Source organism: Carettochelys insculpta, chromosome 9, assembly GCF_033958435.1.
Source record: "Carettochelys insculpta isolate YL-2023 chromosome 9, ASM3395843v1, whole genome shotgun sequence".
Lineage (NCBI taxonomy): Eukaryota > Metazoa > Chordata > Testudines > Carettochelyidae > Carettochelys > Carettochelys insculpta.
The window spans coordinates 5233661-5260122 of NC_134145.1; the positions used below are offsets into that span (position 1 = coordinate 5233661).

General features: G+C 54.5%; 1 protein-coding gene across 2 annotated transcripts in view; it reads left to right on the plus strand.

The window, feature by feature from the left end:
* The window catches only part of LURAP1 (leucine rich adaptor protein 1), a 30369-nt gene extending 9039 nt beyond the window's left edge, over positions 1–21330 (plus strand). Inside the window, exons 2-3 of one of the 2 annotated variants that reach the window (XM_075002608.1) lie at positions 1842–2490; positions 20936–21330. In XM_075002608.1, the coding sequence (XP_074858709.1) occupies positions 1842–2490; positions 20936–21045 (759 nt within the window). In that variant the 3' untranslated portion in view covers positions 21046–21330. Of the gene's footprint in view, positions 1–1841; positions 5654–20935 lie in introns of those variants that run through there. The other variant, XM_075002610.1, reaches the window with a different exon arrangement.
* The last annotated feature ends 5132 nt before the right edge of the window (positions 21331–26462 follow it).

Here is a 26462-nt window from a genome sequence, read left to right on the forward strand (position 1 = left end):
CGGTAGGGGCACGGGGCTGTTCCCTCCAGCAGGGGCCAATGGTTCTCCTCCAGCAGGGGGCGGTAGGGGCACAGGGCTGTTCCCTCCAGCAGGGGACGATAGGTCCCCTCCAGCAGGGGGCGGTAGGGGCACGGGGCTGTTCCCTCCAGCAGGGGCCAATGGTTCTCCTCCAGCAGGGGGCGGTAGGGGCACAGGGCTGTTCCCTCCAGCAGGGGCCAATGGGGCAGACACTCCCCCCTCTGCTGCTTGCAGGGGTATGCTGGTGTTACACTGGAGTCTGCCTGCTCCCGCCAAGGCCGCGGGAGTGACGGCACCGTGGTGCCCTACTGCGGCGGGTGAGTTAGGCGGTAAAGAGGCTACCAAGTTGATGGGGAGTGGGAGGCTGTAGGCTGGTGAAGGGCCAAATAGGCCTCAACCCTCGGGGATTAACACCCCCCCAGGCCCCAGTGGAACATGCCAGGGGACTGTTGGGGCGGCTGGACATCTCTGCAATGGTGCCAGGGCCCAGGCGTGGAGGCATGCAGCACTGTCCTCCCACCCCCCTCTTTCAGGGAGACCCCGCCATGGGGGCATGCTGGGAGAGGGAGCAGGGGCCCGTGTGCTGCTGGGGGCAGGCCCCAAGAGACGCTCAGGGCCTACAAGCGCCTTGAACTCTGAGCGGCAGCCGCCTTTCCTCATGTCCCTGGGAGAGAAGCAGTTCTGCAGTGGGCCCCCGGGCCACACGAGTCCCTACTGCCCCTCTGCTCCAGCGGCAGAGCTGCCCCAGGGAGTAGGACGGCAGCCTGCGTCAGCTGTGCCTCAGTTTATCCATCTGCAAAATGGGCTGGTGTTCCCTGTCAGCTGAGCCCTTGGGTGGCTGCCCAGGAGAGATTGAGGGGCTGCCCAGCTGATGAGCCGAGCACCCGCAGTTTTATTGGTGGTGCGTGTGGCACGTGCCTCAGTGCACGCAACAAAATTCATTCCTCGCATGGTTGGAAAAAGTTAGCAGGAACATCGGTGGGGTGGGTGGGACATGCCCTCATGGGAGCGCGCTGATGCCACGTCCATGTGCCACCTTGTGCCGGTCAGTGCCAGATCAGGCAGTACACAGCCGCGTGGGGCTCTTGCAGCCCTCACGGCTGGGCAGCTGCCTCTCGGGAAGCTGTGGGGTGGTGGTGCTTCGTAGCAGCCTGGTGTGGTTGCTACCATCTTTGCAGAGCCAGTTCCTGCCCTGCCGGCTTGGCAGGAGGCTGGAGATGTGTTGGTTCCTTCCAGTCTGGGATGCATTTGTCCCTCCCAACACCCCCGTGAGGTACGGCCATGCTTGTAGAGATGGGAAACTGAGGCACAGCTTGCCCGAGTGGCTTTTAGTTGGGTAAGCTCTCAGGGCAGGGACTGGCCTTCCTTGTGCCCTCAAGACAGGAGCTGTGGGAGGTGCCCATTCCTCATGCTCACCCTGCCTGGACAGCCGTGTCATCCCAGTGACGTGGCACCCAGCTCGTGCCGAGGTGAGGGAGAGGAGAACCAGGCCCAGTGGGTGGTAGCGGAGAGGGCCGGGAGGGGGCGTCTGTTCCCCCCACCATGAGGCTGGCACCTTGCCATTCCATTCCCCGTGATTGCTTTACTGGCACCTCTGTTTCTGCCTGTGGCACACAGCAGCCTGTCCCCTGCAGCCCGGCCAGCTTTGCTCTGATTCTGGCTGCTGGCCTGGTGGAGGGGCTGTGATTTCCAGGCTCTCCTGGCCTTTGATTCTCTGCTGGGGCCTCTCCAGCGTGTGCCCTGCCCTGTAGGCTGTCCTGGGAGCACCCCCGGGGAGCCGCCAGGTCCAGGCTGACCCGCCTGCCCTTTGTCTCCCCACCCAGGCCTGCCTGCGAGCCATCGACGTCAAGATCCTGCAGCAGCTGGTGGTGGTGAACGAGGGCATCGAGGCGGTGAAGTGGCTTCTGGAGGAGAAGGGGACCCTGACCAGCCACTGCAGTAGCCTGGCCAGCAGCCAGTACAGCTTGGCCGAGAGCCAGGAGCCCTCGCGCTGTGGCAGCTGGACCAGCCTGCAGGACCCCAGCGAGAAGCTGGACAGCATCTCCATCGGCAGCTACCTGGACGCGCTGGCCGACGAGATGGACCTGGACTGCCAGGGGGCCTCGGAGCCTGTCCTGTTCTCCGTGCCAGGCAGGATGCAGCAGGACTGGGCCAGGAGCGAGCCAGGCTGGGGCGTGCCCAGTAAGCCAGGCAGCCCTGTGTCCAAGGCGGAGCAGGACCAGGCATGGCTCCGGATGGACCATTCCTTGACCCGGCATGCCCAGGAGCAGAGCCCTGGGGATGCAGTCAGAGAGACAGGCCCTCCGCAGCCCCTGCTGGCAAATGGCTTCATGGACAGGCAGCCTCCTCCCTCGGAGGCTGGCCCAGAGGCCCAGGTGCCGCCTGCAGTGGGGGAGAAGCGGAGCAGGGGCAGCCCAGCCCTGAAGGCCTGGAGGAACGGCCCCGTCGACTTCGAGCACTGCAAGCACTCTGGTAAACCCCGCCCGGAGTACGACGCCCACTGGCGCTGGGTGCAGTCACAGGATGATGTGACGTTCTTGTAGCCAGGGCCAGACTCTGCGTGGTGTCCTCTGTGCCTGGCCATGCCAGCCCTGCCGATCCCCCCCCAGATCGGGGTTGGGGGCGGGTTGATCCTGCAGTGCAGTCCTGCTGCTGGGTTTAAGGAGGGCAGGGTGGTAGAATGGTTAGAGCATGGGTCTGTTCCTGGTTCTGCCTCTGCCTGGGTCATGAGCCCCTCGACTGTGCTGTGCCTCAGTTTGTCCATCTGCAAAATGGGGCCAATACACCACCTACCTGGCAGGTGTGGGCGTTTATTGAGGGGCTGGTAGTGCTGCACTCGGGGGGGGGAGCAGACCAGCACCCGAACCTGGGAGTGTGCAGGCCCGGCAGAGCTGAGCCAGTCAGGGATGTCCTGGGCTGAGCATGACCTCCCAGGAGGATTGGGCCAGGACCAATGAGTGGCTGGAGAGAGCCTCTTGACTCTGCAGCAAGCTCTGAAACCCACTGGGAGTGGGGCACAGTGTGATCTTGGGGGTGGATTCAAGGCAGTGCAGAGCCTGGGGAAGCTCAGGGCTCAGCCGCAAGGCTGCCTAAGTTATACCAGGGGCCCTAGACCAACCCAGGATCATGGTGCACAAAGACAGGCTGACCGGCTCCAGCTTAGCCCCGTTGCACTGCCGATGGAGCAGGTGCAGGGGAGACATTGGCCCTACTGCGCTTGCAGGCACAGTCTGATGCTGAGCTAGGTGACGGGTGAGCCGGGACACAGCCCAGCTCATTGTCCTGAGCCGGGTGGGGAGGTTTCAGGCCTGAAAGCAGAAGAGTGATCGAAACTTTGTTTTGGTCTTTAAAATCACCCAGTGTGAATTTGGAGCCACCCCGCACGCTGCCTTGTGCCAATTTTATGCAGCCGCTTTCCTACGGGAGCTGCATGTGAAACCAGTTTCCTTTATGTTTCCGAGCTTCCCTCAGTTCTAGGTTGATGTCGAGCCTGGGCATCGGTGGGCCCAGAGCCTTCCATTCCTGCCGGGGATGCAGACCTGCCCCAGTTGCAACCAGCGTTCCTGTTAAATTTTTCCATCTATGCGTGGAATACATTTTATTATGTGCACCAAGGCATGTGTGGACGTACACCACCAATAGAACACACGCTGCTGGCTGTGGGCTGCCTGCTAATCAGCTGGGCGGCACCTGAATCTCTCCTGGGCTGCTGCCCAAGTGCTCAGCTTACAGGGAACCCTGGTGATAGCCCAGAGATGGGTACCCAGGTCTTGGTTACCTCGCAACCCATCTCTTAGGAGGCGGAGGTGATGCTGTAAAGGAGACATGAGACTGTCTGCCTAGAGTAGGTCTCTCTGTGACTCTTTCAAGCTCAACCTGCCGGTTGCTGCTCCCCTCTGGTGCAGCTGGGCACCAGCCACCAAACTGTTCAGCGAGGTGGAGCGATCCCCTACCCAGGTGTGTCTTCTCTTTGCCTTCTCTGTGTGCTGAGCCTGGCTTGGCATGGCGCATTCATCCCACCTGGCTGAGTCGCAGGCTGAAAGAGCCATGCGGGCCTGATCCCCTTTCCCAGCTGCTGCTCCAGCTGGAAACCCAGAGCATTTCCGCAGGGGAGCGTGGGTGCTGGAACTCGATGGGGGTGAGTCAGGGGGTGCTGTCATGCCCCCTGCTGTGAAATGGTTTCCATCACATGCAGGGTTTACGGTGGTTCTTGGCGTGGCTGCACGCAGCTGCCTGGCAGGCGTAAGGGATAAGGGAATCGTGCGTTTCAGCACCCACAGCAGCAGTAGGTTTCGAAGCAGCATTTTCCCTCTCTTGAGCCGTGGAAGGGCAGGGGGATAACTCAGTGTTTCTCAACCGTTTTTATAAAGTCCCCCCAGGCCCCACAATTTTCAGACACACAGACAGAAATGTATATATAGACATAATTTATAAATGTATTTATATCTATGGCCCCTTTGTGTCTCGAGAGACGGTGGATAGTGGCGGTGAGGATCTATGGGTGATCTAGCCACCTGTCTATATATATACAGAGAGAGAGAGAGAGAGGGAGAGAGAGAGAGGAATACATATATAACATGTGGCTCAATGCCCACCCCTTTCCCCAGAGCCAGCCCCTGCCTCCAGCCCCAGCCCCACTCTAGCCCAATGCTGGTGACTTACTGGAGCTGCCCTGCACTTCTCCTCCCAAGCGCCGGGGTGGGACACCTGCCCAGAACAGTGGTGACTGCTCTAGAGCTGTGTTTTATTGCTCAGAGCCGCATGCGGTGTGAGAGCGTGTGCCCCCGACTTCCCTCGCGTACCCCGGCGGGTGCACGCCCCCCGAACGTGCCTGAGCGCAGCCTGGGGAGCTGGGAGAGCAACGGCCACCTGGTTTTCTCACCTCCCTGCGGCACCCACAACTGCCTACGGCCGTCAGCACCCGAACGACCTGGCACCTGACTCCTCTTCCATGCAGCCCTGCAGGATTTCATGGTGTGCCTCAGGCGGCGCTCTTCATATCGACTCACAGCCAAGTCCTGGCTTCCACCAGGGGGGCGGTTTGGTTTTGCATGTGGTTAAAATTCAGCATTCCAGTGCAGCTGATCAGCCTCTCGCTTCCCCCCGGCCCCAGCAGTACAACTGGCTCCTCAGGGCTGGGCTGTCCTGCTTGCAATCCTCCCCCTGGTTGTGTGGCTGGTGACGACAGGACCCAGCTGGGCTTCGTGGCAGAGGGTTGGGTGACCGAACGGCTGCCTTGGTCTTTGACCTCACAGCGACAAAACCCAACAGCCCTTCTCGGTCGCATCCACAGGGCCGGCCTTGGGGCTGTGATGGGAGAAGGCTGACTCCCTATCTTTGTCTTGCCCGCCTCTGCTGTTTCCAGCCACCCACAAACATGGACACAGCCACCTTCCTCGCCCATGTAGCCTGGTGAAAGCAGTGGCTGTCCCTTACCGGCTGTATTTATAGATGTGCCAACTAAAGCTGCTGTTGTGTTGCATGTCGGCAGGTGGGTAGCTCTGCTCTGAAGGCTGGGGAGCTGGCTGGTAGCCGGGGAGGGAGGATAGAACACAGGAGCAGGGTTGGCCGATGCTGTTAATAAAACCGCTGTCAGTGTGAATTTCCTGCTTAATAAAGTAGCCTTTGGAAACTGGGCACAAAGCATTGCATGTTTTATTTCTCCTCCTCCTCCTCTCCAGAAAACAGGGAGATTTGGAGGTGCAGAAACACCAGGCGCCCTTGGCCAGGCTGCAGGTGGCATCCCACCCTCCCGGATGTCAGCCTTCTGCATCTAGGAATTTTTCCCATGCTCACAGGAACGCTTCCTTGCATGCTGCGTTCTGCACAACATGTGTATCGCCTTACAGTGGGGGGCCCCTTCGTTCGGGGGGAACACCCATAAGTAACCTGGAACCACACCGTGCTTGTGGGCTGGAGATCGTCTAGTTGGAAGGCGTTCCAGCCATTTCTAGTGGAGTTGTGTGGCGAATGGGAACTCCAGTCGGCGGAGGGATTTTGATATTTCTCACAGTGGTTTTGCTCCAATTCAACTCCCGCCATTTTGAAATTTCTTGGTAAAAGAAACTTCTGGAAAAAGCTACAGGATGCCCCTCTCTAACCCGGCACCTTTGGGACCTGACTGTTGCTCATCATCAATAACCGTGGGCTCAGCGCCCGTTGGTGTCTGAGACCTCTCTCACCATTTCCTTCCATCTTTCCCTGTCCAGTGCGGAGAGGCTTAGTTTCTGTAGACTAGCTCCACACCAATCTACCCATTCCCTGTGGGGTCGGCCTCTCCTGTTCAATCCATCCATTATGCTGAACACCAGGGTCTTGATTTTTCATTCATTGCTCCTTCTGCAAATATACCCAAATAGTTGTAGCTTCCGTTTTATAACCTTCTGCAGCAGGTTCTCTTTTGTCTGTATCTTCCTATATAATTCCTCATTGGTGACCTTCTGCATCCATCCTATTCTCAGAATCTTTCTATTAACAACTCCCTTCGAACGCCAATATTCTTCTTTTCGAATTCTTCATTATCACCCATGTCTCACATCTGTACGACATGCTGCTGAATACACACGTTTTCAAGACGCCCAGCTTCGTTCTTAAGCTAATTGCATTGCTTTGCTAGATCTTATCTACCGCCTTCCAACTTGCTCTTGCTTTCGCTATTCTAGTCGCTATTGCTGGATGAAATAATTTGCTGGACTACAGGAGGTCAATATTGTCCAGCAGCATCGCCGACATTTCCACTGCTGACGGGGCTCTGTGAACACATTGAGGGGTAAATTACAGCTAAATAACAGCCCAGAACACTGACAGCCAGGACTGTTGTCTGGAAACAAACTTTATGGGACCACAGGAAACATGGCCACGCACGTGGTGAGTGTTTGTGCAGCTAACTAAAATCATGCCAGATTACGGAGGTTGCTGGATGAGAGAGTTCCAGATTAAAGAGGTTCAGGGTGTAGTTTTGGATAGGTCAAACAGTCTGGGTTGTTGACCCATCAAAACATTTTATGTTGATTCAGTTGTCAGAAAATGTTATAGTAAAACATATTGTACCAAATTAAACAATCGAAACAAACTCATTTGGAAATGAAAAAAAATTATCAACATTTTTGTTCCGGAAATGTCATAATGAGACATCCTAACGTTGTCCAATGGTTTTCTTTTCCCACCCAATTCAGCTTTCAGCAGACTGATGCCAGCCTCGCAAAGCATTTCAGTTTCCATAGAGTTGTTTCCCCCCGCAATTTTCCTGAGCAGCTCTGGATGCTTTCTCTGCAGTGGTGATTGGGAAAATGAATTTCTCCCTGGCCCCCTGGCCTTGGGTAAATCGAAGAGTCCAGGGGACAGTCAATGATGTTATTTGCCTTGCAAGCAGTTGGGTATTTTGCTCCATCAGGCAATGTGCACCCTTGGGAGAGCTGAGCAAATGGGTTCCTTTGGGTTGCCACTGTGATGTGGTAAGTTGGTGGTGACAGCTGGTGCTTTTTCAGACCGGGGGGCAGTAAAGGCAAAGGGGGAAGGAGTCCAGTGTTAGCACACACGGCTACTCCATGGGACAGGGGGAGGAGTAGGTCAGTGGTTTAACAGCCAGCATGGGTTTGTAAAGAATAAATCTTGTCAAACTAATCTGACAGCTTTCTTTGATAGGATAACGAGCCTTGTGGATGGGGGGAAGTGGTAGGTGTGGTATACCTAGACTTTAGTAAAGCATTTGATATGGTCTCTCATGATAATCTTATCAATAAACTAGGCAAATACAAAGTAGATGAGACTACAAAAAGGCAGGTGCATAACTGGCTGGGTAACCGTACCCAGAGAGTAGTTCTTAATGCTTCTCAATCCTGCTGGAAAAGTATAACAAGTGCGGGTTCGCAGGGGTCTGTGTTGGGACCGGTTCTGTTCAATGTCGTCTTCAATGATTCAGATGTTGGCACAGAAAGTATGCTTATTAAGTTTGCAGATGATATGAAGTTGGGAGGGGTTGCAACTGCTTTGGAGGGTAGGGTCATAATTCAAAATGATCTGGATAAATTGGAGAAATGGTCTGAGGTAAACAGGATGAAGTTTAATAAGGACAAATGCAAAGTGCTCCACTTGGGAAGGAACAATCAGTTTCACACATACAGACTGGGAAGCGGCTGACTAGGAAGGAGAGTGGCAGAAAGGGATCTAGGGATTATAGTGGACCACAAGGTAAATATGAGTCAACAATGTGATGCTGTTGCAAAAAAAGCAAACATTCTGGGATGCATTAACAGGTGTGTTGTGAACAAGACACGAAAAGTCATTCTTCTGCTCTACTCTGCGCTGGTTAGGCCTCAGCTGGAGTATTGTGTCCAGTTCTGGGCACCGCAGTTCAGGAAGGATGTGGAGAAATTGGAGAGGGTCCAGAGGAGAGCAACGAGAATGATCAAAGGTCTAGAGAACATGACCTATGAAGAAAGGCTGAAAGAATTGGGCTTGTTTAGTTTAGAAAAGAGAAGATTGAGGGGGGACATGATAGCAGTTTTCAGGTATCTAAAAGGGTGTCATAAGGCAGAGGGAGCAAACTTGTTCTTGGCCTCTGAGGATAGAACAAGAGGCAACGGCCTTAAATTGCAGCAAGGGAGGTTTAGGTTGGACATTAAAAGTTCCTAACTGTCAGGACGGTCAAACAGTGGAATAAATTGCCAAGGGAGGTTGTGGAATCTCCATCGCTGGAGATATTTAAGAACAGGTTACATAGATGTCTATCAGGGATGGTTTAGATAGTACGTGGTCCTGCCATTGGGGTAGGGGGCTGGACTCGATGGCCTCTCAAGGTCCCTTCCAGTCCTAGTGTTCTATGATTCTATGAAAACTGAGTTAACTTCTTTCCTCTGCCACATACTTCCTGTGGTGACCTTGGGTAAGTCACTCACGCATGTTAGAAGCCTAAATAACTGGGCTTTCGTGTTTCTGTGCCTCAGTTTCCCATCCGTAGAATGTGGCTAACAACAAAGCTTTACCCCACAACAGGGTCCCGGCAGGCATGAAAAGATTGTGAAGTAATCAGGGGCTACAGGGCCTAGAGGATCCTAGCTATTGGAGAAGGTTTGACGGAGCCCTCGGAAGATGGGACAAAGTAGAACTTCATTGGTTTTCCTGCAGTAACCTTAGTGAGAAAAGCGTCCTGGGTCTCCAGCCCTTGGATACTGCCCTGCTGTGCCCAGGAGCATTTCTGGACTGAGGAGAGAGCAGAGGATGTAGCTTGCTGAGAGCGCTCCCCCTTTCTGTGAGATTCAGACTGTCTGGGGTGGAGCCTTTCCCACCGCAAGAGCGCATAAAAACATGACAAGGTCCAAGGAAAATGCAAACCACATTCTCCCCAAATGCATTCCAGCCTTCCCGTTCATTATGTCGCCCTGCTTTTAAAGGCGCGTCGTTGCAGATGGCAACACAGATGTCCAGGCTGGCAGAGTTATGTAGAATTTCCTAATTTCTTGCAGGATTAAAAACCTCTTAGGGGTGCCAAAAAACTAAATGAGGTGGAGGCTTTTGTAACTTGCTAACAGGCCAGGGAGCCTTTCATCTCACTCACTGATTCGGTACCAGGCCAGGGCACTGGCTGGTGAGAGGCAAGGTGGCTCCAATGGTTCAGACATTAGCCAGTGAGAGAGAGGGATTCAATTGACTGCTGGGTCGCTGTCGTCATGTGCGACCTTGGGTGAGTCACTTTAAGTCTCTTGCCTCAATTCTCCATCTGTAAAATGGGTGCATGCCACCCCGCTGCCACCAGCTTGTGAGGGACACAGATACTGTGCTCGCGGAGGCCAGAGAAGTACTTCTGATGAGGCAGACATCTGTTAAGCTTAATGGTGGGGTAGGCCCGACAGTTGTTATGATCCAATGGCCGTTGGGGGCACCCTTTAAAAAGCTGCCAGGCTTCAGGAAAGTGATGGAGATTTTAAAACAAGAGGAACTCAAATTTTTTATGGGAGCTCACCCTCCAGCCTAGGAATTCCCGCTCCAGGCGAAGCACAACAGGGCGAGACCAGGGCTACAGGATAAATGCCAGATGCTTGTCATCTGTGGGATCCTCTCAGGCCACTTGAAATAAACGACAGCCTCAGCCGGCGTTTCCATTTGCCAACATTCCCTAGTGTAGCTGAGGCATTAAAGCCATGCGGCAACGTGGTGCCTGGCTCTGACTGGAGGCCAGCCTGCCATCCCACACCCAGCCTCCCCTCCCGCACGGCCTCCCGAGCAGGATGGCAGCGCCTCTCAGTTGGATTCATCCCAGTATTTGCACAGTTGCCGTTGTGGAAATCAGAGTGCACCATTCCAACAGAGATGAGCTCTGCCAACGGGGAACCTCCCAGCACGAAGTAAACCCTGACGTTCCTCCGGAGTGGCTTTTTTCTCGAGGCCTGGGAAGTTCTGATTTCTTTTCCCCCACCTGCCAATACTTGATCTGGTCCCTTGTATCTCTGTTCTTCCCTCTGGAGCAGATGCACTGAGATACCCCCAGAGAGGCTCTTCTTGGGCTATTTCCATCCAAGCTGGATGGTCCAGCGTTATCTTGCTGCGTAAGGGTTGCAGCTCCTCCTCCTCCACCTTTTGCTAGTTCAGGCTGTTCGGGCCTGACTCTCTCCTCAATCCACAGCTAACTGAAATGCCCCAAAAGCTGCTGGGCCAGGGATCCTTTGCTACAGCTTATCAACATGCTAAAGGTGCGCAGGCAAAACTTCCCTAGCTGGGAGTAGGAAGGCAGGCGCCCCCTGCGTCACTCAGTGTGAACGCATGGAAACTGCCTCATTCACAATAGGTGTTTAGCCCTGCCCTGCTCGATTGCCTCCTGCACCGGGGCGATCACTCAAGCTTGGCTTCAAGCACGAAGAACATCTCAGAAGAGGAAACCTGGCCTCTGGTTCCTCCAAGGAATGCTCAGCCTGCCCCGACTGTTCCCAGAAGGTGCTACCTTGGGCCCAGAGGTAATATGGGGTGTTGTAAGCCGATCAGGTTAGTTTGGGGGAATTTATAAGGGAGACCAGAATCAGGCTCCTGCTGGAAACTGGCTTCCACGTCCGTTGTACAGGGTGCCTCTAAATCAGCATTTACCTTGCAATGCAAGAGGTGCTGGGGCTTAAGGGATTGGTTTCCAGCGCTTCAAGCAATTGTTTTATATTTATAACTAATGTAGCAAGCCCAGAGGTGCCAGGGCTGGGAATGGCCAAGCCTAGAGGCGCTGGGACTCGGCCCCATCACAAATTAAGCAGCAGCCTAAATGCTCTTCAAATAGTTTTCCATTTGTCCCTGCCTTCCTTGGCCTGTCGCTGTGCTACACCAGCCCCCAGATCCCATTCAGGGTAAATATCTAGGCAGGCTTTGGCCGTTGGCTTGAGCCAATGATAATAACAGACTAATCCAAAAGTGATAAAGCCTCCAGCATAAGGAGAAAAGATTGTGAAGTAATTCCCCTCTGGGGAATGTCCTCCTGTGCGTCTCGCTGCCTGGCCCTGTAAGATGATTTGTTGCCTTGGGCCATAGGGACCCGTCATTTGCAGACCAGTTACTTGCTTGGAGGGCTTTGCTGGTTCAAATCCATCCACCCACACTGCCTGCAGCAGAATCCCTGCTCAGTGACAGCTAACCAGGCCACAGCTTGTCGGGGGAGAGCAGCCCGGCCTCACCTCCCACGCAGGCGTCCAGGCTCTGTCGCCCAGCTGTTGCATTCCCTTGCACACTGGGGCAGCGTTCTCATGACCTGGCTGGGCGGGGAGGGCACATCCCAGAGAGGGCATACGGAGGCCAGGTGGGCTGCTGGTCTTGGATTCATAGACGGCTAGAACCGGAAGAGACCTCGGGAGGTCACCGAATCCAGTCCCCTGCTCTCGTGGCAGGACCCGGCACTGTCTGGACCACAAAAGCAGAACTCCAGGCGAGGCTTAAACTCACCCCCTCAGCATGGCTGGTTCCAGTACCGCACGCTGCCCCTCTGTGCCAGTGGTAGAGATCAGAACTGATCTGAACAAGCATCACAGGAGCACGACTCGATAGTGTGCAAATTAATGCACTGAGAGGCAAAGACAGGTAGCAGCTCATCCGTCCCTCCCCTGGGCTGCACGAGAGTGTCTCCCGGGATGGATCTTTGCTGCACAATTAGCTCCGACTCCCACCTGACCGCTGTCTGAACCTGCTTATTGTGCAAGCCCAAAACTCTGGCTCAGATTTAACACCACTCGCCACCCAGGCTCACTGGCAGCCTTGGGGCACAGGCGAGAATGCAGCTACCGCTTCCCTTCTGGTTGGTGATGTGCCCTCCTTGTAGTGTGGAGGGGAGTTAATCATCTCAGGAGCTGAGAGCGCTCCAGAGCCTTCCCCCGGTTGCTCCTGGGCTCTTACCCTCCACCTACTTTCCCATTGAATTGCTCGTCCATCTATCAAAACTGGCTGTGGCGTGAGCCTCAGCCGGGTTCGTCTTTCCCCACGTTTTATGAAGTTACCTTCGCAATCCACCCTCCAAATAAGAACAAGAACCTTTTCCTATTTAACCATTTTAAAACTGAATTTAAAAGTGAACAACTGCAACACCCCTAATGAAATGGCCACACGAAACTTCAAAAAATGCAGCAAACCCAGGGGTGAAGTTCCCTCTAGGGCCATCTCTGCCTTTGCCCCACCCCACCCCAGCTCTGGGCATAGGTGGAAGGTCTGGGAGCTTTCTGCCGGGCCAGAGTCTGTGGGTGTTGCAAGCATTGTGGGAATGGGAAGCGGCTGGGGCTCACCCAACGTACCTGGCATGGCTGAAACAGTGCCCGGTGCGGGGAAGAGCTGCTTCCCTGGACAGGGCAGCTGCTTGGCGCTTGTTCTGTGGCCAGGGAGCCAAGGGAGAAGCAGGGGGGACAGGATCTGCCGGCAGGAGGAGGCCCCCGCCTAGCGGGTGGTAGCAGGAGAGCAGAGAAGGGAGCAAAGCCCCACAAGGTACCGGCGTCCCACATTAGCGCTCGCAGAGCAGGGCCGGAACCAGGCCCTGGCGTCGCACTGCTCACGCGCTGCTTTCCGCGCCCAGCTGCAGGCCGTGGGCGGAGCCGGGGAGGAGTGGGCCAGCAGGGGATGGCTGGGGCTGCTGGTCAGTGGCAGAGCTGGGATGGGCACAGGCAGGGAGTGGTCCAGGCCTAGAACCGTGGCAGGTGCTGTAAGTCGGGACCAAGGAGCATTGGCTGAACTGTGTGTGGGGAGCCCAGGGCGGGGCAAGGGGGGGCTGTCTAGGGGTGTGGATTGAGATGCATTGACAGAGCTCCCTGGGGCTTCGGGACCAGTATAATCCAGGCCTGGGTCCCCAAACTCTCCAGCGTTGGGCACTTTGCCAGGAGCACATATATTACTGTGCCGTATCTGCACCCCCTTATGAATGTCCCCTACGCCCGGGGTGTGCGCCGGTCCCCAGAACAATGGCAGGCCTGCCCAGCTCTGAGCTCACCCCCCGCCCAGCCTGGCTCAGCTCTGCCTGGAGCGTGTGGGTCCTCCAGGGCAGCATCTCAACCCCTGGCCACTGCACTTCAAGCCCAGCCTGGAGCAAAGCCCCCTTGGGGTTGGCTCATCCGGATGCCTGGGAGACCCGGAAGACTAATTTGCATAAATATGTTGATTAGGCAAATGGCTGGGACTGGGCGGCTGGTGGGGGGGTGTGGGTACAAGGGGCTATTGTCTGGGCTCTGGGCGGAGGGGCCTACCCGCCATCAGGTCTCTCCCGGAAGGGATGGGGGGTGGGGGCTCGTTAGCCCGCACAGCACAGAAGCCCCCTTGTCTCTGGCTAATTGGCTGAAAAGGAACTGCTCTGGGCAGGAGACAGGCTGGAATGCTAAATCCACGCAGGCCGGCCGGCTCCCTCCCACCCAGCCCACATGCACACAGAGCTGGGCCCCCTCCCTGCCACCTTCTGCCTCCTAATGCCCCCGGGGCAGCAAAGGGAACTGGTGTTTCCTGTTCGAATGCTCCCCAGCCCATCCTTGGGCTGGGCCCTCGGCCCCGTCCCTTCCGCCAGTGGGGCAGGGGAACACGGCGTCAGGGCAGGGACCGCCGTGCTCACTGGCGCAGCGCCGAGCGGGTGGCCCCAGGTCCAAATAGCAACAGGGTCCTGCTGCTCCCATCCAGGTGCTGCCCAGGCTTGTGCAGGTCCCACCCCACTCGGTGCTCAGCCTGAGCGTGGCTGGGAGCTCCCAGGACTACGTGCCACGTCAGAGCCTGCTCCCTGCAGCCGGCTGGGGTCTCCGCGGGGGGAGGCAGGAGCTGCGCATTTCCTAGTGCCCCTCGAATGAACCAGACACCTGGCCAAAGCTGCAGCACAGGGCAGGGTGAGCGGATGGGGATGGGCTGCTGCAGACACACCCCTCGGCACCTGGGGAAAGGCAGAGTGAGCCAGGGGAGTGCTGGCCAGGCAAGCCCCTGGCTGCAGGGCCTGAGGCGAGGCCTGAGGGGATTCAAGGCAGCAGGTCCAACCCCTGGCCAGGCTGCAGTTTGCCTCTGGGGCAAAGGGCTAGCTGATGCCTGGCAGTGGGCCACCGAGGCAAGGTGGGTATAGAGGGCTCGGGGTTCCCTGGGTGGGGAAGACCCCAGCCTGAGACAGACACTGGCCAGGAGAGGTGGCTCTGGAGGTTGGATGGGCTAATTCCTGAGTGACCAGCAGGAGGCGCCCTGGTGGTGAATTGTGCCCATTACACAGCATAACACCCCAGGCGGTGCCCTGCCTTCGGCCCAGGCCTTCCGCCCTGCACTGCTGCACTCTTGGTGGTGGCAAAACCGGAAGGAGGACTGCTAAATACCGCAGCCGGGTTCGGTAGCCCTTCCCCCAGCTTTGCACTCACACTTTGCAGACCAAAAGTGCGCTTCCCGAGGGCCAGATCCCAGCTCCTGTGCTGCCTGAGATCAGTGTGTTTGGAGTCCCGGCCTCATGGGCACATCTCATGCACCCAGCCGCTGACCTGGCATTTGGCCACTCTGCTTCCAGTCCTGTGTCGTAATAGAAGGGCAATAGTACCAGGGCAGGTATCAACCAGGGAGAGCCCAGCGCCTCCCAGCAGAGCACACGGCAGCTGCAAAGTGGAGAAGTTTTGCAACCCGGAATGAAGGTGGGGTCAGGGCTGGCACCCACCTGCATGGGGAGATGGGCCAGGTTCATAGAGTCACCAGAGGGGCCATGGTGACCAGCCCATCTGAGCTAGTGCATAACACAGACCAGAGAACCTTCCCAGGGAGTCCTGTTTGGGGTTAAACTGGAGTGGCTCGTAGCACGAGCTGCCTGGTCTCAATTTAACTATGGCAAGCGATGGAGAATCTGCCACATCCATTGTAGGAACCCAATTCTTTGTTCCCTTAGCACCGCCCTTCAGCCAAGGACAGAGGTGGTCTGGGATGAAGATCTCTCTGAGTCACCTTTTAGCTCCCTGAATCCTCCAGTAATGCAAGGGCTTGCAGCAAAGGGGAAGGAACAAAAGATCCAGAGCCCTAGTGTCCGAGCTGAGTTAATGGGGAGGGTGGTATAGAGTTCAGGGCAGAGGGTGGATGCTGGTAAACAAGGGAGATAAAGCTGGAACTCAAGGTAGGTGCAAACCCCTTCTTTTATAGTTGTAGCCGTTTCCATTAATAAACACCTCATTTCAGAAGGATGGTGATTATAGACAGCGCAGTCATTTCTTCAGCTATCTCCTGGTGTCTGGGTGCTGGTGAAAGCATTTTGATAGAACACCCCACCCTGAGACCAGAGTGCATTAGTAGCCCCTGGAGAAGCAGCACTGCTCCCTGGCTCTGCTGGCTGAGAGGAGGTTGGTTTTGTTCCTATTTGCTTCCCCACCCCTTGAGCCTGCAGTGGCAGTGACTAAGCCAAGCAGAACACCTTTGTGTGATTGTGGTCTCTGGAAGCCCTTGCTGGCTGCTGGCCAGCCCTTCACTCCAGACAATAATCACTGGGTTCTGGCTTTGTTCAGATCCTTTCCACATGCTCTGTGGGAAATAAAAAACAAGCTGAGGGTGATCAGCCACATCTCGTTGCCCTCTCTGCTCCAGGGAAAGCGTTGGGTCAGGACCTGTGTTGTGTCCAGAAGAGAGGGGTGGGTGTCTGGGGGCCGTAACATTGTTATTCTGATGAACTTTATCTGTGTGTCTCTTCAGCCCAGCTGCAGGCTGGAAAGACCCCTTGACTCAGGTCTGCACTAACATTTGTCTCCCTGTTTTGATAGACTACAGACTAACACAGCTATCCCTGCAGCGTTACTGCAAATTCCACACAGCTGACTCTGTGATCCCTGACTCCACAGGCTAACTCCTTTGGGGCTAATAGAAACAGCGTGGCCTAGTGGGTAGCATATTGGACTCAGGAGACATAGGTCCTCTGCCCTGGCTTCCCATGGGAAACTGGCAAGTCACTGGCTGCATCTGTGCCTCAGTTTTCCCCTCTGGCCAACTCATCTTCCTTTGCTAAGCGTTTTGAGAGCTACCGGTGAAAAACCAGGGGCTGTGATTATTTGGCTCAGCAGCGTCTGCTGTAAGATGCTGGAACACTGTGTACAGATGTGGTCGCCTCATCTCAAAAAAGATATATTGGAATTGGAAAAGGTTCAGAAAAGGGCAACAAAAATGATTTGGAGTTTGGAGCGTCTGCCATAGCAGGAGAGATTTAATGAGACTGGGACTTTTTAGTTTGGATAAAAGACAATTAAGGGGGGATATGATAGAGGGATATAAAATCATGATTGGTGTAGAGAAAATAGATCAGGAATCATTATTTACTCCTTCTCATAACACAGAACTAGGGGTCACCAAATGAGATTAATAGGCAGCAGGTTTAAAACAAACAGTAGGAAATATTTCTTCACACAGGGCACAGTTAACCTGTGGAACTCCTTGCCGGAGAATGTCGTGAAGGCCAAGACTATCGTAGAGTTTAAAAAAGAACTAGATAAATTCCTGGGGGATCGGTCCATTAATGGCTGTTAGCCAGGATGGGCTTGGAGGGTGTCCCTGGCCTCAGTTTGCCAGAGGGTGGAAATGGGTGACAGGGAATTGATCACTCGATGATTCCCTGTTCTGTTCATTCCCTCTGGGGCACCTGGCATTGGCCGCTGTCGGAAGACAGGACACTGGGCTTGATGGACCATTGGTCTGACCCGTGTGGCTGTTCTTATGTTCTTAAGATGCATTGTGTTACTGTCCCTCCAGGTGCTCGTGTGGTATCCCAACTCCTCAGGGGCAGAAGCTGCTCTGCCCGCTCTTCTGAGTCCCACGGTTATGCCTAAACTGGTCCCATGTTATAACAAGGTCTGGTTTATAAATGGTTAATAAATGTTTTGCAAGTGTTTTAAGAAATACTTTAGAGTCCAGCAAGTCAATAGGTAGTTTATAGCTGTGGTTTATAAGAATCTCCAGCCCAGCTTCTGGTGTGATTACAATAACCCACACCACGTACTGTTCCTGTTTCTGACATGCTGGGAACTAACCCTCTACACTGCTTCCCAGTCAATTTCCCTACTCTCTCAGTGTCTTAACTTTTTCCATGTGTAAAAGGGCGGCATGGAAATAGACACGATTAAAGTTTCCTACAGCCATAGAGTCAGTAGATCACAGACACTGCAGGATAACTGGCAAAAGATGCTTAAGCTCAGGGGGTTCGGGTCAATGCGTCGCTCTCTTATCTCTGACACAAAGTTGCCGTATAGCCTTTGTCATGCCACTTAAATCCTCTAACGCTCCATTTGTAAAATAACTCTAGGCACCTGCTGACTAGTGTTTTAGAAAAGTGATGCTCCAGTGCAAATTATTACTAAGGCCAGTTATTGAAGAGGGGGTCAGAACTCAAGACCAGCACGCAGGATCTGCTGACCCCAGGTTTTCTACAGCTGGTGAACCATTCTGGAGGTCTTCCTCTTGCAAAAGTCACAGCTGTGGCTTTTCAATTGCGTGCATATTCCTTGTAAACGATTTCCAATTGCTTGAAATTAAGCAAAAAAATCACCACAGCGGTGCTGAGGCGCGTGTGAGCAATCAGGCACCACACACTGGTGAAAGACTTCGTGGCTTTTCACGCTTTTTTCAAGTGCCCGTTTTCCTTCCTCTTTGGAAACTCTGGGGACTCAGTCCTCCTACAGAGCCTTCCGCCCAAGGATCTCAAAGTGCCTGAAACTGCCATTAAGCCTCCTCTTCCCTCTGGGATGTATTTCTCCCCATAGGGAGAAACCAAGTCACAGAGCCCTGGCTGCTCAGAGGTCATTATTGTTCCCATTGAACTCAGTGCTGCACAGGCAGAGGTAGGAGCGGGCCCTGCATCTGGTGGCTCCGGTTCCTTTGCATTAATCAGACAAGCAGCTTGCTGGGGCTGGAGCTGGGGTGCAGGGGGCCAAGGGGAGAGCGTTTTGGGCTCCTGGGGGGAAGCGAGGCCAGAACAGGAGGAACAGGTCATGAATGCCCAGACAGGCTGCAGGACCTTTCCAGTGCATGGACGCCCAGACCCCCGCCCCCAGCCGGCCACTCTCTTGCCCATGTGCTGCACCAGGGCTTCCTGTCCCCTTTGAGAGACCCCGTCTGCTGGCTCTAAGCCGGGCACAGCCGGGCTCTGTACAGCGCCTAGCGCAGCCCTGCCTGGGATCAGCAGATGTGGCTCCTGCTCTCTGCCATGGGCTTGCTTGCTGCACACATTGGGGGTGTGAGCCCATCGCTCTGGGAGTGACTGGCTGCTCACTCCCCCTCCAGGTCCCTTCACTTCTCCCTACCAGTGGCCTGCAAGCAAAACACCATCCATCCACCCTGCTTGCTGCCCCTGGGGTGAGCAGGACCTTGGGAGGGGGGCAGACGCTTGCCAAGGCTCTGGGTGCGCACTCACTCACGTCATCGCTTCCTCAGAGCCTGATGAAGACGCTCCGGAGCTGCGCATCTCGGTGAGCGCTTCAGCCGGCTCTGGGCCCTGTATGCTGCCTACGCAGGCAGGAGTGGTATGAGGGGCTGGAGCGGTTCCTCTGGTGCATGGAGGACACAGCTGTCGAGCTGCCTTGGGAGGAGCCTGCTGCTGGGAGTGTCCAGGAAGGGGCTCAGTCCTTGCAATGCCAGGCAGGGCTGGCTCAAGCAGGCAGCTGTGATGGAGACGGGGCTGTTTAAATTATGTGTGGGGGGGGAGTGGGCCTGGAACAGCCCAGGACTGGAAAGGTGCAAAGTGGTGTCAAAGTCACCCTGCTGGCCTGTGAACTCTGTAGCCTGGCTAGCTCTGTGGGCAGAGAGTGAGACTTTTGATCCCAAGGTCATGGGTTCAAGTCCCCTGTGGGTCAGTTCTTGCCTAGCAGTGGCATCCTAAACCCAGGCCTTTCACCAGGAACATTGCTTTAAGCAGGCAAAGGCTTTTCTGCACTGGGCAGAGCAGACAGGCTCCAGGGTGTGGGGTCAATGTAACCCTGTAGTGATGATAATGGCCCTGTCCTTGGTGATAATTAAACCCCCCTGACAGCAGCTGCAGGGCCTGTCGGCCTTTCCCAGGGACACCCAGCTGTTCCTTTGCCCTGGCAGGGCAGCAGCAGCTGCTGTTGCTCTCACAGGGGGATTGTGGGTTTGCCTCAGGCAGCCGAGGCCAAAGAACTGATTCTGGAGCCAGTCGTGCCCTGGCTAAGCTGCTGCTCCTGTCTACATCCCACCTTCCTGGGGAGGCGACTGGGCCTGTCAGGACCCCGGTGGAGGATATCACCCTGTTTGCAGCACGGGGGTGGCTGAGCAGGTCACTGCTAGGCTGCCAGTTCCAATCTGCCCCAGCTGGGGGCAAGCTGTGAGCCAGCAGCTGGGTGGCGCCCCACTGGCCGTGGGCACAGGGGGTGGGTGGAGTTTCACAGGCACCCCTGGTAATAATTCACCAGTGGACAGCAGGCGGGAGAGGCAAAAGGGGGCAGTGGTGGGGGCTGGAGCTCCGGGCCCCTTTGAATCAACATCTCGTAGCTGGCTTTTTGTTCTCTTCCCGGCAGTGCACAAAGAGGGAGGTCGACGGGGGGAAACTCCCCCGTCAACCTCCCTTACGCCTCGCGAGAATGAGGTCGCCAGTCGATTCCCGCGGGGTCGATTAACGCAGCCCCACTAGGCAGGAGACATCCACCCTCAGCGGCTCGACCCCGAAGGAGTCAATCTGCCACTCAGTGGAGACATGACCTAAGTGACAGTTTGGCCAAGGGCCTCTCCATACGAGGGGCTTCGAAAGAGAACAGCCTGGCTCCAGTCCAGGTTTGAGCAAAATCGGTGGATGAGAAAAAAGGAGATCTGGGGAAAAAAAGAGGATGGACGTTTTCATTAAAATATGACAAAAATATACCTAGCTGGCTACACAAATGTGGTTTGCTGGCCAGCTGCTACGACCGGTGTCATTCTGATTGCACCTTCTTAATGTATTTAAATAAAGGCATCCTCTCAGTGCCGGTAAATGGTGGGGGATGGAAATGTGGGGTCGGAGGCGGCTGCGCTGGGAAGCCATCCTGCCAAGCTCGTGTTTGTGGGGGACTCGTCCTAGGAGTGACATCCTGGTCAGCGTCCCGGTGGGCTGGTAGTAGCTGGCAGGGCGCCATCGTTGGTTTATGGTTCAGCACCGGGGCAACCGGAGTGGGAACTGCAGAGGGGCACTGGGCATGTGCCCCTGCCCCATCCCTCTTCACCCCTTCCCCTCCCATGCCCATCCCTCTCCTGCCCCTGCTCTGCCAAGCCACTCCCTGTTCCGACCAATGCTCCTCCGTCTCCTGCCCCTGCTCCGCTAAGCCCCGCCCCTTCCCCACCTATGCTCCTCCCTCTCCTGCCCCTACTCTGCCAAGCCCCGCCCCTTCCCCACCCATGCTCCTCCCTCTCCTGCCCCTACTCTGCTAAGCCCCGCCCCTTCCCCACCCATGCCTACCTCCAACACACTCAGCCCTATGCTGATTTCACTCCTGTTTTTCTTCATTTTTTTCAGTGTTAGTGTGTTCTCCCCTCTCTCCAGCTGCACCTCTCTACGATTGCATCACGCTGCTTTCCGCCTCACATGCAGCGTCTGCAGGGGATCGTCTTACGGACTTGGGTTGAGCAGATCTTGAGGAGGAGAAATTTGTGTTGATTTCCCTCCTTCGCTGTGTCTGTACAGTGTGGGATCAGAAAAATCCAAACAAGTCATTGTGTTGTAAAGAAAATTAAACATTTATACAGACAGGAAACTCTTTCGCATCCGGCATTCTATCAGCTGGAATGCTCAAATAACCGGCATTTGAACCATACGTACATTTTAGTTATGTTTTCCATGAGTTCAGGAGAGTGAAGGTCAGTATAAATAAATACAGTGTGAAGTTTACAGGGTACAATACGACTGCTGTTGGTAAATAAAGTTCTCTGCATACATTGGTGTTTGTTTCTTAATGTCTACTCTTGTTTCTCTTTAGTGTGCTGCACTGCGAGGTAGACCTCTCTATTATCCAGAATATGTGACTATCCGGGAACCTCCCAGTCTCAGGGCTGCCAGATGCTGTAACTTGGCCAAACTGTGCCTTTTCCTGATAAAATTAGTCAAGTTTTTTTTCTTTGCATTTATTCATATCAACAAGAATATTGTTCTTTAGTCACGTTGAAAAAAAGCACAGACCCTCCCTTGTTTTGCTGGGAGGACATAAAGCTTTTGTGTTTACATATTCAAAGCCCTTTCTGTGAAAATAACAAATTCAATTCTTATTCTAGGAGGCGTCTTACACGTCACAAAGTTTAGAGCCTCACAAGGTCACGATCCAGCCCTGCCCGTGGGTGGCACAGCTGGAGCAGTGGACCCAAGGATGAGGCAGGTAAGTGGGTAGTTTAGAAAGGCCTGGCTAGGAAACATCCTTCCTGGCATTGCATGAATGCTGTTCAGGGCCTTGAGATCTGGGGGGGGGGGGGGGCTGGTGTGTGGGGGCCGGGGAGAGGGTAAACCAGGGCACAAAGTGATGCTCTAGCCCTGTGCATTCTGGACCGATTGAGGGATGTCATAGAAACATAGAATCCTAGGGCTGGAAGGGACCTCAGGAGGTCATTGAGTCCAGCCGCCTGCTTCAAGCAGGATCAACCCCAGCTAAGTCATCCCAGCCAGGACCCCGTCAACCGGGACTTAAAAACCTCCAGGGATGGAGATTCCACCACCTCTCAAGGCAACGCATTCCAGTGCTTCACCACCCTGCTGGAGAGAGAGTTTTTCCTAATATCCAACCTAGACCTCTCCTTCTGTAACTTCAGACCATTGCTCCTTGTTCTGCCACCTGTCACCACTGAGAGCAGTTTCTCTCCATCCTCTTTGGAGCTCCCCTTCAGGAAGTTGAAGGCTGCTACTAAATCACCCCTCAGTCTTCTCTTCTGTAAACTAAACAAGCCCAAATCCCTCAGCCTCTCCTCATAGGTCATGTGCTCCAGCCCCTTAATCATTTTTGTTGCCCTTCACTGAACCTGCTCCAGCACATCCACATCCTTTTTATACTGGGGGGCCCAAAACTGGACCCAATATTCCAGATGTGGCCTCACCAGTGCCAAATAGAGGGGAACAACCACTCTTCTGGATCTGCTCGCAATGCTTCTCCTAATGCACCCAATATGTCGCTAGCCTGCTTGGCTACAAGGGCACAGTGTTTACGCATGTCGTTCGGTGCCAGGTGGAATTATGGTTCTGGGGGTGTCTCAGACTCCCAGGGTTCCGTCTCTATCCCACAGTGCATCTAACTCTTGCTCGCCTGCTGCATCGGTCAGCAATGGGGGGGGCACTTCACCAATGGAGAGGGGGTTCTTGGAAGAGAGCATCTTCTGTCATGAAACTGATTAATAACAACCAGCAAGCTCAGCCCGATCTGCTTCTGTCTGTTAGCCCTGCAAACACACAGGCTGAGCTGCCGGAAGTATCCATGAAGTGAATCCCCCCACCCAAGAGATGGCCGCCAGCTGCAGAACCCTGTTCTGGTGATTCCAGGAATGAAGTGTTGGAACTTTGTCCTTAAATAGCATCTTCCATCCTAACTCACATTTAATGCAGCCCCACAACACCTGAGTGAAATAGGGAGGGAGATAATCTTATCCCCATTCTGAATATGGGAAAACTGAGGCACACTGCGGGCACCTGTATCTCAGTCGACTGCACCAACCACAAGCCCACACATCCCCTCTTCAAGCTTCTCTTTGGTCCTGCAGCCTGCCAGCCCTGAGTAAGATGGGGGTGAATTGTACCTTATTGTTTACTGGAGCAGCCTGTTTTCTCTCTTGCTCCATTGTCGGGTGCTTGTGTGTTATGGTGTTGGCTACTCAGAATAAAGTTGTGTTCTGGGGCAATGATCCAGCAAGAGGCATTTTTTTTTCCCCTAGAACTTCTCCCTGTGCCACGAACATAACTATGGTGAGGCAGTGGCTGTCCGGAAAAAGAATTTTCTTAGCTGCTGTCTTCTGTGACACAAACCAGGTTTTACTTCTGTTGGTGCCTCCAGTTCCTACAGCAGCGGGAGGGTGAGCTGGAGTCGATTCTGCCTCATGTTGCAGCCCCAGGCTTATCCCGGATGACTTCCACTGGCAGCACAGAGGCTGGGTTCTCTGTCTTTCAGCGGGGGGCTGCCATGCTGGCGGTGAGGGGCCGTGAGCCATACAGCTGCTCAGTCTCCGTTGCTAGCCAATAATACTCACCATTTCCTTGATGGGATTTTCTCCAGGCCTTGATTTAATAGCTCCAGCCTTGGCTTCATTCAAAGCTGTGGGTTGTCACAGCCCCTTCAGCTGCCTGTCAGATGACATACAAACAGAAGGACCAGGCTGGATTGATGGGGCAGGGCCAGCTGACGCCTAGCAGAGACTGGGGAAGACGGGTTTGCTGAGCTCTGCAGTGGTCTGGGCTCTCTCTCAGTGTGGTGTAAATCTTTGTCCAAAGCAGGGCTGGACATAGTCACAGCTGGGGTCCCTTTGCAACCTGCATTCCTGCAATGCACTGGACTGTTCGGATGAACTCAGCTCTCTTTCCAGAGGGTGGGTTTAAAAAGAGGCCAAAGGGGATGGAACGCTGCTATGAAGCACATCCGTGGGAACCAGCTGGACAGCCAGACTCTGACTTTTCACAGACAGTGTGTGGGTGTCATGAACAGGCAGGGGTGGGGCCGGGATCACAACTACTGGCATGTGTAAGGTGGTGCAAAACAAAGGAAACGTCACTTGCTTTATCAGCTACCCAGCTGGTGAAAACCCCACCATGCACTCACACCTGCTCCATGCTACCAGGTCAAGGAATAATTTGGTAATTTTCTTAAATCCCCAGTTCCCGGAGTCATGGGATTCCATGAGACTTTCAGCGGCTGCCTATTTAAGATGGCGGTTCTCACGCTTTTTTTCTCATGGACCACTTGAAAATAGCTGAGAGTCTCGGCGGACCATGTAATGATCTTTCGAAGTGTTGTTTGCACCATTATCTATCTGTTGTAAAGTGCTTCGGAAACTTGATAAGAATCATTTCACTTGGTCCTACAAATTTAAGTGCACAAATCATATCTGAACATCAGGAAGAGTTTCTCCTCTGCCACAGTGGTCACAGAGCTGAGGCTGGGAAGTACTATCTCTCCCCGGCAGCTGCAGCCTTGGAGCTGTGGAAAATAAATCGCCTCTCTCACAGGCTACTGCAGCCCCGCAGGTCTGAAATTACGCCCCCTTTTCCACACCACTGTCCTCCCACTACATCTATTTCCCCCACCTTGCCCCACTGCCCTCTCCCACATACGCTTGTTTCCCACCAAGGCCACCACTTCACCTTACATGAGAGCTAGGGTCCAGGCTTATCTAGTTTGCAGAAGAGAAGAGTGAGGGGTGATTTGATAGCAGCCTTCAGCTTGGGGATTACAAACAGGCTGGGGAGAGGCTGTTCTCAGTGGTGACAGATGGCAGAACAAGGAGCAACGGTCTCCACTTACAGAAGGAGAGGTGTAGGTTAGACGTCAGGAAAAACTCTTTCCTCGGCAGGGTGGGGAAGCACTGGAATTCGTTACCTAGAGAGGTGAGGGCATCTCCACCACCTTCCTCTCTTCTTCCCCAATCTCTGCTAGGCATTGGCTGGCTCTACCCCATCTATCCAGCCTAGTCCTTCTGTTTGAATGTCCTTAGATATCTGCCAGGCAGCTGAAGAGGCTGTGACAACCCACAGCTTTGAATGAAGCAAAGGCTGGAGCTATTAAATCGAGGCCTGGAGAAAATCCCGTCAAGGAAATGATGGGGTTTTTAAGGAGGTTTTTAAGTCCTGGCTTGACAAAGCCCTGGCTGGGATGATTTACTTGGGGTTGGTCCTGCTTTGAGCAGGGGGCTGAACTCGACCTCTTGAGGTCCCTTCCAGCCCTGGGATTCTCTGATTCTCTGATTCAGCACCTAGTTAGACTCATAGAATCCTAGGGCTGGAAGGGACCTCAGGACATCAGGTCCAGCCCCCTGCCCAAAGCAATGCTTGGAGCCACGCCCATGAGACACGAATTGGGTGGCCAGCCCTTCATTCTCTCAGGAACAGCCACCCAGGTGCACAGCATGGAGGAAACAGTCTGCAGAGTACTTGAATGAAGCTCTTGGGTCACTGGCCCCCCCCCACAAAATCTCATGATTTCTAAGGCAATCTCATGATGCTGGGGTCTCTCAGGTGGGCTGGCCTTCACCGCATGCTACCTTGGCTGGACAGCAGCGGCATCCACCTGGCCAACAGGTACAATTGCCCATAATGGCTGAGCTCTGCCTTGAAAAGAAATCGTGAGAATCAGTCACGTCAGAGCAGAGGCACTCGTGGAGTTAATTACAGCCCCTGCCAGTCAGGGCCAGCTTTTCCATCCTGCGGAGCTCCCCGCAAACAAGGGAGGAGATTGATTTACATCCACGCTGGGATCATCAGACGAAGCAAACAGGCGGGCGAGTCCAGAGCCGGCAGTAAAGATAATATGGGAAATGGACCTTTTGGACTCATTCAGGGGGCGCGGGAGGGGAATTCTGGGCCTCGGCCAGCGTTGTCCTTTTTTGCGAGGTAGGCGGCAAGGCAGACGAATGCCTGGCTCAGCGGTGCTAACCCAGCCTCTGAGTCATCCCATTGGCAAGGGACCGAGTGCGGAGTGTTTGAGACCAGCTCGTTAGTTGAAAAGCTCCTGTTCATTTGTAATATCCGGTGCTCTGGGAATATGGCAGCCCTGGAATTTCACTGTGTTCGGCGGAAAAAAACTTGAAGGGGCAGCAGCCAGCGTAGCGGGGGTGCTGTCCAGTGTCCCCTCTTCTAAAATTCGGCACCTGCTGTTTGAGAGGGAGTGTGGGCTAGTAGGTAGGTTGCTTGTCTGGGGAGTCACAGGCCCTGTGTTGGTTTCCCAGCTGGGCTGTGAGGCCTTGCGTGAGTTATTTACCCTCACTGGGCCCTGCTGGTCCTTGTCTTCTACAGAGTAAATTATTTGTGGTGAGGGTCCGGGGCTGTGTATTTTTACCATACCTAGTGCAATGGGGCCCTGATC